Raw genomic sequence first — 13,281 nt, forward strand, 5'->3', positions numbered from 1 at the left:
TGTTCTTTTTAGCAACATCATATGACCCCTTTAAATCAAAAGAGCAATGAGTAAAGGTTGGTGGATGACCACCCTGACCAATCCCTAAATTACCCAAGCAACAAACTACAACACTGTTTATTGAGAAACTGCCATAAACAGGTAAAACATGGCCAGACATCACATCTCAAACTGTCATCACACTCTACTTCATAAGGAACACTATAAGGACTTCTACGACTCAAGTGTTTGGAGTAGGAGTTTAATAACTCCCCAATGGCTGATGAAGTTAACTAGCCATTCGTGTCTGAGAGTGCTTCCTCTATAAATGATTTGGCTCCTTTCCTATTCTCTATGGTCCACATATCTGTATTTATAACAGAACTGTTAGCTTTCAACATATGGACATTCCTATTCAATACACAGATGAAGCCATCTAAGCGTGCAATTCTAAATCTGTGTACAATCCAATAAGGCCAGTGCTATGAGGAGGTGAATAAAAAACCATTCACATCGAATAATGCGACAGAGCCCAGGGAGGGGACAGCTTAAGAGAGCAACATGAAACAGCTGAATGGTGTTTGAGTGGATTTTCTATATTAAAGAGCAGAGGAGAAGGGCTTACGTTGATTTCTGCTGCGCCAAATAAAACATCTGCAGGTTATACTCTGAAATGAAGTACTGTTTAGGGTCAAATACAGTGTGTAATCATTTTAAAAGTGAGGTTTGCATTGCAGGAGTGCTCAGTGTTTTGATTTTTGAACTCAATGCTGTCTTACATTTTTGTGATAGCACTTTAATATGGAGCAAGAGTTTGCCAGACACTTCTTGGACCCATGACTTGGACCTATGCCATGGCATTCTGACCTAAGAGGGCTTAAGTGTTCTTGAAATTTGTCTTTGCTCTGTCTTGCGAGGTGCTAAGAGTGGGAGGGCTGGTTGACGCTCTAGAGGGCCGATAAGGTTTTCAGGTTTTTTTTAAAGCTCATGTTCTCTAGAAAGGGTGGCCACTCCCTACTAGGGTAAAGCTGATGACTATCACAGCCAACATCGAGGGTTTTGAATGGTCATGACTGGTACATGAACTTGTCACTGAACATATAAAACCAGGTTAATCAAAAGATTACTTAACCATGCTTTAGATGGGTAACAAAATACATGTGGGAAAATAGGTTTCTATATCCATACAGTTCCCATGCTGCTCTTAAGTTCTCTCACTAAACTATTAATCTCCCAGATATCTGATGAAAAGAATGTTTATGCATGAATCTTGACAAATGATCAGTTAACCACTGATCAATCCTTAGATTAAGCAGTGGGACAAATAAATCATCAGATGGGATGAACCAACAGAGAATTACATCTCACCCAGAACTGTGATTGTGGGATTCAAACCTACAACCTTTCGATTATAAGCTGAGAGTTATAACCATTGTACCAAACTATTTAGAATTAGATGCTTCTTTCATTCTTAAAATTAAATAATTCATAAAAATCATTTTATGACAGCTGAAATTATGAAAAACAAAAGTAATCAAAGCGATGGCCTCTTTTGGGAATCAAACCTACATCAGAGCCCAGACTTAAACCCCACTGAAAATCTGTGGAATTGAAGACTTGAAGACTGCAGTCCACAAACGGTCACCATTAAATTGAAATGAACTTAAGCAGTTCTGCAAAGAAGAGTGGACAAATATTGCAAAGTCTAGATGTGGAAAGTTAGTAGAGATACAACCCAACAGACTCAAGGCTGTAATTAAAGCAAAAGGTGGTTTAACAAAATACTGACACAAGGGGTTGATCCTTTTTCTAACTTAGTGATTCTGGCTTTTTATTTTTTTCTGACATGGTGTTATTTCTTTCACTAGGATGTTATAAGTTGCACTGAGTAAATACAGCTGACTAAAACAAAAACTGTGTCCGTCTTCATTTCAGGCAGCAAAGCAACAAAATGTGATTATTTTAAAGGGGTGATTCTTTTCTACACCCACTGTAAATAATCAAACTGATAGCCTGTTGTGGGATTCAAACCTACAACCTTTCAAGGAAAAACTTGTATACATTTATGGCTACAATAACATACATTTATTTAAAAAATAAATAAATAAAATATTTATGGCAGGTCAGTTTTCTCAAAAAGTGAATTCTGTCTGGTAAAATGTAGATCTTGAGCCCTGATTCCTCATAATCATTGAAATGCATTCATTCCACATAATCATTTAACCTAGTCATTGTAGGAACTCATGCCTGAAAATGATCCTATTCAGCAAGTGAGCTCAACTCCTAGCATGATACAGCTCTAGACAAACTGCACGCTCTCTGTGTCGTAAAGAGTGTTTCAGTGGGTTGGTGATTTGCTGATTGAATAACAATGTGGCATGTTTAAACCTCTCACTGTTTCTTTGCACATTGACCAAACTTTTGCCAGTGCCAAGGAGTGACGAATAAGGATATATAAAACTGGGTATCACAGTAGTTACTCTATACAATGTCAGCAACTGTGAATAAAGCAAATAGCTTTAAAGCTTAGCTTGGGACTCTAGATCCCAGGGTGCTCCTCTGGAGACGTGCCTGATATGGGTGTGCCAGCGCTGGCATCCATTGGCCTTATCAATGAGTCTTTCACTACGGCTGTGTGGTGCGGGGGTGCGGCTGCCAACACTGCCGCCCCAACACAGGGAGGCCTTCAGTGCAGGAAACACAGAGAGAGAGCTAGCCTTTAAACACATAAACTCCCATTTAATACGCCCATGTTAATCTGAAGAGGGAGTGAAAGAGACATTGATAAATTCATTATGACCTGGGGAGAAATGGGAGAAATGTTCTTACCTTGGCTTCGCATTTCTTATGAGTAGCTGTTTTGCAGACTGTGGGTGGTAAAGAGAGGGAAATGTGTTGGTTAGGGAGGAATACTGAATAAGTCTGATATGGTTTCATTAGGCATTAGTGACATACAGAGAATATTAGGGAACCCCCTAGTGAACAATAAGATATAACATAATTTATGGGAGTTTTTATCAGGGATAAGAAGTTTCAAAATAGCATCTAAAATCTTTCTTCTAAATCTTTTTCCTTATGATTGTTAAAAATTACAATAAAAAATTACTTCCGAAAAAGTGCAATAGTGTTATTTTAGTATTATTTATATACAATCATAATATTTTAACTACTTTTATTTTTATATTTTCAGTTTTCATTTTATTTTTAGTTATTTTGTGAAGTTCTTTATTATTAATTTTTTTTTAAATGTTTCTATATAGATTTATTTTTATTTCAGTTTTATCTTAAGTCATTTTAGTACTTCAACATAAACCTATTTATTTCATTTTCATTTATTTATTAGAAGTTTTTCAGCTTTATTTCCAATAACATCACTTGCATGGAAAGATTTTACAGAATATTTTTAGGGCTGTCAACGTTAACTGCAAAACTGGAACGGGATTTAGTGTGAAAAATAAAAAATAATGCAAATACACTGTACATTTTAAATAGGTTATTTTCTCTTCAGTACTATACTAACTTTAAAAATACTTGATATTAAGTGTAAATATTGTCCAGATAATATTTTTTCATTATTTGATTTTTATTTAGTACAGTAATATTAAAGCCAATTATTTAATTTCACAATAAAAAAAATATGCTTCTACTCAGTATAAATTGTGAGACAAAAATACATTTTCATACATGAAAATCTCACATGGGGAACATCATATTTGTGGGTCCTTGGCAACAAAAGTTAAAACAAAAAAACATGAGATAAAGGCTGAAATGGTCAGATGTCACTCACCTCGACAAAAAGAGCCCAAATTCTCCACGCTCTGCCTGCACACCCCACACTGCCGCTTCTTTTTGAAGGTCTTTTCTTTGAAGACGTGGGGCTCGCCCTTCCCCGCCTGGAAAACACAAACACAACATTTAAAAAAAAAAAAAAAGGCTTTGTACTGTATTTGTCGCTAAACTCAAGCTTCTCTCTCAGTCACCGTCTGTAATACTGTCATTTTGTCATTAGTTCACTATTTTTCCAAATAAATCTTCTCTTGCGTTCTGCTCTTCCGCCCGATTCCCTTCACTGACCTGAACTCTCCTCTGGATGTCAGCCATCTGTCTCTCTTTCCATGTACAGCAGCTCATTTTTCAATGCTGAGAACAAAAAACAAAAACCCGACAAACCTTTTATCTGAAAGTGGCACATCTTGGGGTGAGAAACTTGATGAGGACACTTTGGTTCAAACAAACAACTCTACATAGCAAGCCCACTGTGTAGCGCTTGACTACAAAATATCTGACAGCCACATGTCCTCCTCAAATACTAATTTGTATGTTATCACTTCTGATGAGGCTCAGGGCTAACAGACAGCACAAACTCATCATGCAGCATGTTTGTACACTGGGTTTGGTTTGGTTTGGTTTGGTTTTAACTGTGTATGACGTCCCACAGCAGAGGAGCATAATGCAGCTTTGTGTTTGGATGTGCGTTTTTCCATTTGGCAGAGAGGTAGAGGAGTTTAGCACTCTTTTCCACTCTCTCTGGCTCTCTCTGGACCCTGTTTGGACAGCTGGCGAGAAATGCAGCATGTGCCCGTTAGGTGCCATAGCCACAGCTTCAATAAGCTGGCACCATCACATACAGCCACTGGAGTCCCTCACTCCACAGTCATTGTCTTCAGGTAAAATGGGCATCTCCAGTGATCATCTGTGAATATCATCCTACACAACATAATACTTGTGAAGCCGAATAGTCTTTTTTTAAATGTTAAAATAATTTTATCAATCCAAGTTTAATGTTAGAAGTACTAATTACTAATTGAATTTGCCTCTGGATGATTAAACAAACAAAACAGGTGAGGTCTAGGCAAAAAAACACCTAGAACACCCTGCCACCCACATAGAAACACCCTAGCAACCACCCATTACATCATAACACATAGTAACACCCTAGCAACCACCCAGAATACTCCACTACCCACATAATAACCCTAGCAACCACCCATAACATCATAACACATAGTAACACCCTAGCAACCACCCAGAATACTCCACTACCCACATAATAACCCTAGCAACCACCCATAACATCATAACACATAGTAACACCCTAGCAACCACCCAGAATACTCCACTACCCACATAATAACCCTAGCAACCACCCATAACATCATAACACATAGTAACACCCTAGCAACTACCCAAAACTTATAACACATAGTAACACCATAGCAACCACCCAGAATACTCCACTACCCACATAATAACCCTAGCAACCACCCATAACATCATAACACATAGTAACACCCTAGCAACTACCCAAAACTTATAACACATAGTAACACCATAGCAACCACCCAGAATACTCCACTACCCACATAATAACCCTAGCAACCACCCATAACATCATAACACATAGTAACACCCTAGCAATCACCCAGAACATCATAACACATAGCAACACCCTAGCAACCACCCAAAACTTATAACACAAAGTAACACCCTAGCAACCACATAAAATACTCCACTACCCACAAAATAGCCCTAGCAACCACCTAGAACATCATAACAACCACATAGCAACACCCTAGCAACCATTCAGAACACTAGAATACTTTCAAAATCACCTAGAAATACATTAAAAACTTCTAAAAACAACATAGAACATTAGCATATTGGACTTATATATGTCATAATACTGATCCTGTTTGATGTTAAAGACATACATATATATATATATATATAATTGGTAAAAAATAATAATAATAAAGGTAGCGGCTTTGGGACATCACTTGATTTCCAATGTAAAATCTGGGTCCTGAAGCAAAAGCAAGTGAGAAGCAGAGCAACATTTGTGTCACTGCAGTCTGTCCTCTTTGACTGTACTGTGACACAAGACTTCTTCAGAATGACTAAGGTTGAGAACTATTATAAGCTGACTATAATTGCTTAATCAGAGCAAGTCTTTCATTCACTATGAACAAACATCAGGATCAGCTGCTTCAGATGTTAGCAAATGCCCTGTAAGCAAGCAAGTGCCCCATGACAAACGTTATGTGTTATGCATTAAACTGTCCCATTTAAACATCCATGGATACTAAGAAAGCCCTCTTTCTGGGTTAATCAAACTGGATCGTCTCGTTTACCCCTCTCAGAGATCTCAGCCAGATCACGTTGATTTGCTTGGCTGCTCCAGGAGTTCAGTTTGTCCACCCAAATGAAAATCATCAGCTGCTTTTCCCTCTCTCTTTTACAGCTCCTTAATGCTCAGATTTCCTCTCTTTCTTCTAATTTCAGCTTCTAGTTTTTCATTTTCCTTAACTTTAGCCAAGGGTCAATGACGTATAAAAGTGTCCACGATAAAGAAAATAAAAACACATGTGCCAAGCTCCCAGATGTACTCTGTATTCATGCTGGTTTCACATGGTTTTGAAAAACTTTTACAATATATAATTTTCAAGAAAAGTTTAAATTTAATGGCTCTTTTAGTGACATTTTAATTACATTTAATGGCACAATTTTTCAAATATTTTTGAAATATTAATAAATCAGTAAAGCAGTTTTGTTAACCGACTGTGAAATAATTTATATATATATATATATATATATGTATATGTATGTGTGTGCGTGTGTTTTTAAGAAATAATAATGAAAATGCATGTCAAATTATTTGACCAAGTTGAACTGGAGATCCAAATATACTACAAACTACTGAAAATATTTTTAAAAATTAGGGCTGTCAAAACGTTTTAGTTACATGTTCTGATGAATAATCCATAATAAATGTGCAATTAATCACATATATCGATATTTGCTAAAAAAAAAAAAAAATACATAAATAAAAAATCCCCAAATTCAAATAATACAAAGACAATACATTACTCTGGCAGATGATTAAATAGATAAATAAATATGCATAGGTTGCATTAGAAGTCCCATTTGTTTGTTTTATTTGTATATCATTGAATATATTCGCTGATCTACAGTATTTTGTCTAATTAATTGTACTACAGTTATATTAATTTAAATTGAAAGCTCTAAAAAAAATGTGAAGGTCCTTCAACTACATAATTACACTTTTAAAGCTTAAAAAGAAATCATTAATGCCACCTGAGAGAACCAAAATGTACTTGTCCTCTAATTCTGGCCTACAAGTCAGTGTTTTTGTAATTAAGCCCTATTAAGCATAAAAGTGACCTTTCTGTGCACCCTAATTAGGTGAGCACAGAACATGCATTATAAAGCCTACCTTTCCACTGCTAAAGTCCACAGGGGTCAAGAACCCGAATGAAAAAATAATCAGCAGGCCATTACCTGCATTAAGTAACCCCACCCCCTTTAACCGAGTGCGCAAAATCACGTCTCACAGGTCCGGCGCTCTGCAACACCCGTCAACAGACTAACCTACTGCCCAGCCGACAGTGTGCCAAGAGCAGGTAGTCAGGGAAGGGACGGCCCCCAGGGCACGGCGCAGAGACAAGGAGGAACTGTTCACTTAATTTTAGCCATCCAGAACAGCATGCCAAAGCTCTCTAGCAAAAAGAACAGCCTTTGATAGAGAAAAAACCCTCCCCTTCAAACTCAAATGAAAGAACAGAAGAGGAATTGAACAGACAATCTGGATATAAACAGACATAGAAACGACAGAAAGCGACAGGCAAGTCCGTATTATGGGCAAAACGCACACTCACGTACCAATTTTCCCATGATTCTTCACCTCTTGCACTCTCTTCTCTTCCATAAATAGCTCCAGCTTCAACAGATCCTCACATTGTGTGCAATATCCTGCAATGAACCGAACTTTGTGTTCCAGCCCAATTCAGTACATGCAAGCTATGAATGGAAGCTCAACGAGAACATAAACACCAACTGACATTTAGGGGTCAATGACATATAGGAGTGTCCACAAAAATGAAATTCACCTTAAAACACATGTGCCAAGTTGGTAGAAATGTACTCTTTGTATTCATGTTGGTTTCATATGGTTTTGAAAAACATGTATAACATTTTCAAAAAAAAGTTTCAATTAAAACAATGTAAAAGTAATAAAAATGTGATGTGATGTAATTGTAAATGTAATTATATATTCTTCTTACCAGTGTTATTTTAGTATCATTAAGATACTATTACAGTTTTTATAAATATTCCGAATTTTTAAAAATATTTTGAATTTCCATTTCAATTTTAATTTTACTTAATGTTTTAGTAATTTTGTTTTGTGTTTGCTATTTTTAAGTAATTAAAAGAAAAAAAATCAGTTTTAGTTATTTTAGTACACCTAGTTAAAATGAGAAATGTTGCCTTGACAAATGACAATTACATGAAATAAAATAAGATTTTTTATATTTTATTTTAATTTAAAGTTTATTTTATTTCAAGTAACAAAAATGCTTTTCTTAGGGTGTAGGTTTAGTTAAATATAATAGTACTGCTTCTTACATCTTGAATCTTCAAAATATTTTAAAAATATTATATATATATATATATATATATATATATATACATACCGCTGTCCTGACACACAACGTCAAGTCAAGTCACCATTATTTATATAGCGCTTTTTACAATGCAGATTGTGTCAAAGCAGCTTTACAGTATTAACAGGAAAACAGTGTGTATATAATGTACAAAAATCATTTTTTCAGTTCAAGTAAGTTTATCATTGATGTCATTTGCCAGCTCAGTTCAGTTCTCTTCAAGTATTGTATGTTTCATCAAGTCAACAATTTTGCCAGAAGTTAAGTGTCCCCAACTAAGCAAGCCAAAGGTGACAGTGGCAAGGAACCAAAACTCCATCGGTGTATGTATACACACTACAACTTTATATAAGTTAAACTTTATTTATTTTTATAATTTGTTATATTTTAGGTTATATAGTCACACCACATGACATTTTGCGAAATGAACTAAGCCTAATCATAAAAATATAAACTGTTATGACATTTTGACCGTGATGCACAGGGATGCACAGTCACTGTATGTAGGAATTGATTTTAAATTTTTATTTTTTAGGTATTTGTGAATTCACAAATTGAACAAATAAGAATCACTAACAGACAGTTAGATCAATTAAATGTGCCACTGAGACACACAAAACTTCCTGTATCTGTCGCTGTAGTTGGCAGATCCAACTCAAGAAAGAGAAATCACTGCAGATTTGGTGGTGGAGCCTCTAGAATTTGGGCCTCTAAGGTACAAATCCAAGTAGAAGCAGCCCACAAAGTTGCTCAGATCTCCATCCTGCCTTAGCCACAAATGTTCTCCAATCAGCATAGCATTAATGCCCAGGGTGCCCCAAGGAGACTGTCCCTGCCCTCCGTCTCCCGTAGGTCGCGATTAACAAAAAGCATCTGCGAATAACCAAGTTATCAATCACAAAATCGTGCCTGCAACCATGGTGGTCCACCAACAGATGCTACCCATTACATTTTCAAATCATACAGACATAGATAGTCTGGTAAGCTGGCACAAACAACATTTCAAGAAAAAGCAATTAGAACAGACAATTCAGAAGAATAAACATCAGTAGGGCTGGATGAAGGGAACTGAGATCTTGTACATCAAGCTGTCCTAATGTGGAATATGTGAGCGCCGGATTAACTGCTGCTATAACCTACACTTGCTGAAAAAGTGCTTTTAATGCCAGAGGAATTAGCTTTCCTGCCCAAACAATTCAGATGCAATAGCACTAAAATCCTGCCATTTTTGCAGATTGTTCTGCCGGTGCAAAACCCACAGCCACAATACTAGAGGGTGGTTGCTATGCAGTTGCTAGGTTGTTCTACACTGTTAAAAATATCCAGTTAAATGTATGCTAAAAAAACGCAGCTGTGGCTGCCAGAAATGACAATGTGACATTCTACTGTTTTTCAATGGAAATTATATGGTAATTTATAGTTTTTACTTAACATAAATGTAACAGTATTTTACAGTATAATCACACACAATGCAATGTTAAAAAAAATTTCACCATATATGTCCTGGTAAGCTACAGTCAACCAATTAACAGGTTTTTACTGTAGCATTTACAGTATTATTCTATAAAAATTAAACATTTGTTGCTAGGGCATTACTATGCAGTTGGTAAAATGTTGCGGGAGGTTGTTAAGTGATCACTTACTGGCTCAATATAATCGTCTAGACAATTCATATCCCTTTTGTAATGGGTCCCATGCATGTTTTAATACCTGAAAAAAGTCTGATTGCTTAGAAGTAAAAGCACATCCCATCCCACATCAAGCCTCACAGTTTTAGGCCTTATTCACTTCTGTAGCACAGCATCTTGCTGAACGCACCAAACATTTAGGGTTAATAAAGAATGAGTATCTCAACTGGGGAGTATAAAAAAGTGTTACAGGCCTTTTTCCTCACTGAGGGGTGGTAAAGGGAAAGCAAGGAAGCCATGTGTGTGTGAATACGAGTGTGTGTTTGTAAGTGTGTGTGTAGGGTGGGACAGGCAGTGAAAGAACAGAAACTGCCTGTTCCAGTGATGAAGTCAGCGTAGCGCCATTACATACTTCCTGCGCTAATCAAATATGTCTCCATGACAAACAAACGCACAATGGCCAAAACACAACACACACAACATTCACAGCGAACTATCTGTAGACATAATGAGCATGTAAACTATTCAACTACTAGTATACGAATATATTGAATACTGGAGGGACGCGTCCTCTTCCATGATGGTTACAGGCCTGCATCCTCAGGAAATGACGGGCTAATCTGCCCATCCTATTGTGTGAGCTATTATTTGCACTTCCTCCTATAAGCCATCACTGAGACTTCACACACTAAATCACACAGCAGTCTATTAGTGTCAGACTGTTATCAAGAACTTACTCTACCGCACAATGTTGTCGTCGTGTTACTATATATAACCCAAGAGAAAGCCATGGGAAAGTCCGATACAAATATATAAGGATAAAACACAATCACGCACACATATGTCAGATTACACATCAGGAATTCCTGTGGCATGACTCTTACATGAACCTTCATGTCAGTAAACGTTCGCACACTATAATCTAACCGTGGTGGTGGTCGGGTATGATTGAGCATTTCAATATGATGTGAAACTTGAAACTTCAGAAAGAACCAAGTAAAACACACTAATCAGTAACCACACTCATTTTATGACTATACATAAATGGCTCAATATGCTTGTAAAGAAATCCCCCTGATTATGGCTTATATCACATAGTAATTACTTGCAACTTTTTTACTGCTCTAAAATCAACAGCAAGAATTATTACTAGGGATATGCCGGTATCAAATTTTCATGTTGCAATTAATTGCTAATGCTTTTTTACTGAGTGTTGCTAAGTAACACTTCTATTGTACTGCTCTCTTACACACCTATAACTCTTTCCCTGGATTCTTCTATAATGTAAACGGTATATGATTCTCTTCAAGCAGACCAATTCATAGACAAGTGTGATATAATAAAGTTTGCGTTACATCCGCTTTGTGTATTCAGGTGGACACACTAAGCTGAAATAGTCCATGCGAGGTCCGATACGAAGTGACAGCTCATATAGAAAGAGCATGAGAGAGAGAAGTAATTATCATGTAGGTAGCAAATCATATCAACTATTTACTGAGCTACTAACAAGCAACCAGCCCACTTAAAATGAAAGGTTTTCTTATATTCTCCAAATTGTGGTCATATTTAATGGCTGTTTAGCTGTATTCGGAGCTGTATGGCAGAAGAACATCCTTCATTGATGATCTCACACACGATCTACTGACTTGCAGCATTACATCCTCAGCAAAGTCAACGACATCTTCAAGAACCTGGACTTCTACACCATTCTGCATGTCATTACACTGTTTGTTAAAATGCACCTACTACGTGTGCAATGTCCCAAGATGCTTTAAAGAGTTTGAGGAACTTCACGCAAGGTTAACGAAGATATAAACAACTGCCTGTTGTGTTCACACAAAGGAATATTTTCCCCCATCTTCTTGTATTTTGCATTGCCTTTCTTCTCACAATAATGATATCACACTGATATTCAAGATATTTCACATGACTATTCTTCAAAACTACCATAGCCTCCTGGGACCCAGGCATAGACCTTTATCCTCTGTAGAGGACATTATATTTGAGTGAATTTCTCTGAGACCGCACATGCCTTGGATGTTCTGTACAAAGCACATTCAGGGCTTTTTAGAGATATCAAATGTTTGGGGGTTTGATCATAAACACATCTTCTCCTTGGTCTTTAAAAATGACTGATCAAATTTAGCACTCAACATTTTGTAATTATCATTTAAATCTGACTAATTTTCAAATTGTTTGTCGTAAAAATAAATAAATAAAAATCTCAGAAAAATCAAGTAAATATCATGGGGTTTCAAATCAGAATATGACTTTTTATTACGAAACAGGGCATAATTTTCATACATGTCTTAGAGGACACCAGGACAAACGTCATGTTAATCAGGCATTTTGGGGTCAATAGGGAAATAAGTTATAGATTAATATTCATATGAAATATGAGATATTTTTATGAAAATGTTGCCAAGTTATTACTCCCATTATTACACTTCTTTTTTCATTATGGTTTGCCCCAAGAACGCATTAATATGCAAATTAGATGCTATGGACACACTGTATAGAATGAGAATAGCAATTTATGGACATTTTACGCACATATTGCATAAAGTAAACTAGTATATAAAATCATTCTGTTATATCTTTCATAACATAGTTGAGAATCATCTTTGTACAAAGTTTGGTTAAAAATAGCTTGAATCCTAAAAACTGTTTGGTGAATGAAAAAATAAAACATTGTTTTTGCCTATACATGCCTTTTCATGTATATTTTAAATTTTTTATATATATATATATATATATAACTTAGTCCTGGTGTCCTCTACAAAGGACAAAATAAAATATGAATAAAATATATTTTTTCAAAAAAGTTTTTTCTCCATTGGTTTCTTATGCTCCAACCAATGTACTAATGACATTAAAAAACAACAAAATTCACAAAACTTTTTTATGGTTCTCAGGAGGATAGTACATGTCCAAATATTATATTAATGAATTCATTAATTTCTTTAATAATTTTTTTTCTATTTCAAATTTCAATCATTAAATTAAACGAGTATAGCCTACTCATTTTTACTGAAGCAACTCGGCACAACAGGAGAGTATTCCTTTACATTACTGAAAGGAAAGTTTATTTTAAAAAAATATATATATAATTGACTTAAAAATTTAATAGTACAGGTTAATAGATGATCTTAATTGCTTGCGATACCCAACAACCCTGTTGAAAAAACCAGCATATGCTGGTTAGGTATGTT

At 35.9% G+C, this 13,281-nt stretch overlaps 1 protein-coding gene across 7 annotated transcripts in view; it reads right to left on the reverse strand.

Annotated features, from left to right (window-relative positions):
- The window catches only part of LOC107666254 (tensin-2-like), a 49,924-nt gene that overhangs the window by 26,523 nt on the left and 10,120 nt on the right, over window positions 1–13,281 (reverse strand). For 4 of the 7 annotated variants that reach the window (XM_016457486.1, XM_016457494.1, XM_016457478.1 and 1 more), the window contains exons 2-3: window positions 3,767–3,872; window positions 2,809–2,846 (exon numbers count right to left, since the gene is read on the reverse strand). In XM_016457486.1, coding sequence (XP_016312972.1) covers window positions 2,809–2,846; window positions 3,767–3,872 — 144 coding nt within the window. Of the gene's footprint in view, window positions 1–2,808; window positions 2,847–3,766; window positions 3,873–4,053; window positions 4,120–7,659; window positions 7,698–13,281 lie in introns of those variants that run through there. The other 3 variants (XM_016457502.1, XM_016457509.1, XM_016457524.1) reach the window with 2 other exon arrangements.

Source organism: Sinocyclocheilus anshuiensis, unplaced genomic scaffold, assembly GCF_001515605.1.
Source record: "Sinocyclocheilus anshuiensis isolate Anshui unplaced genomic scaffold, SAMN03320099.WGS_v1.1 scaffold201, whole genome shotgun sequence".
NCBI classification, from domain to species: Eukaryota; Metazoa; Chordata; class Actinopteri; order Cypriniformes; family Cyprinidae; genus Sinocyclocheilus; species Sinocyclocheilus anshuiensis.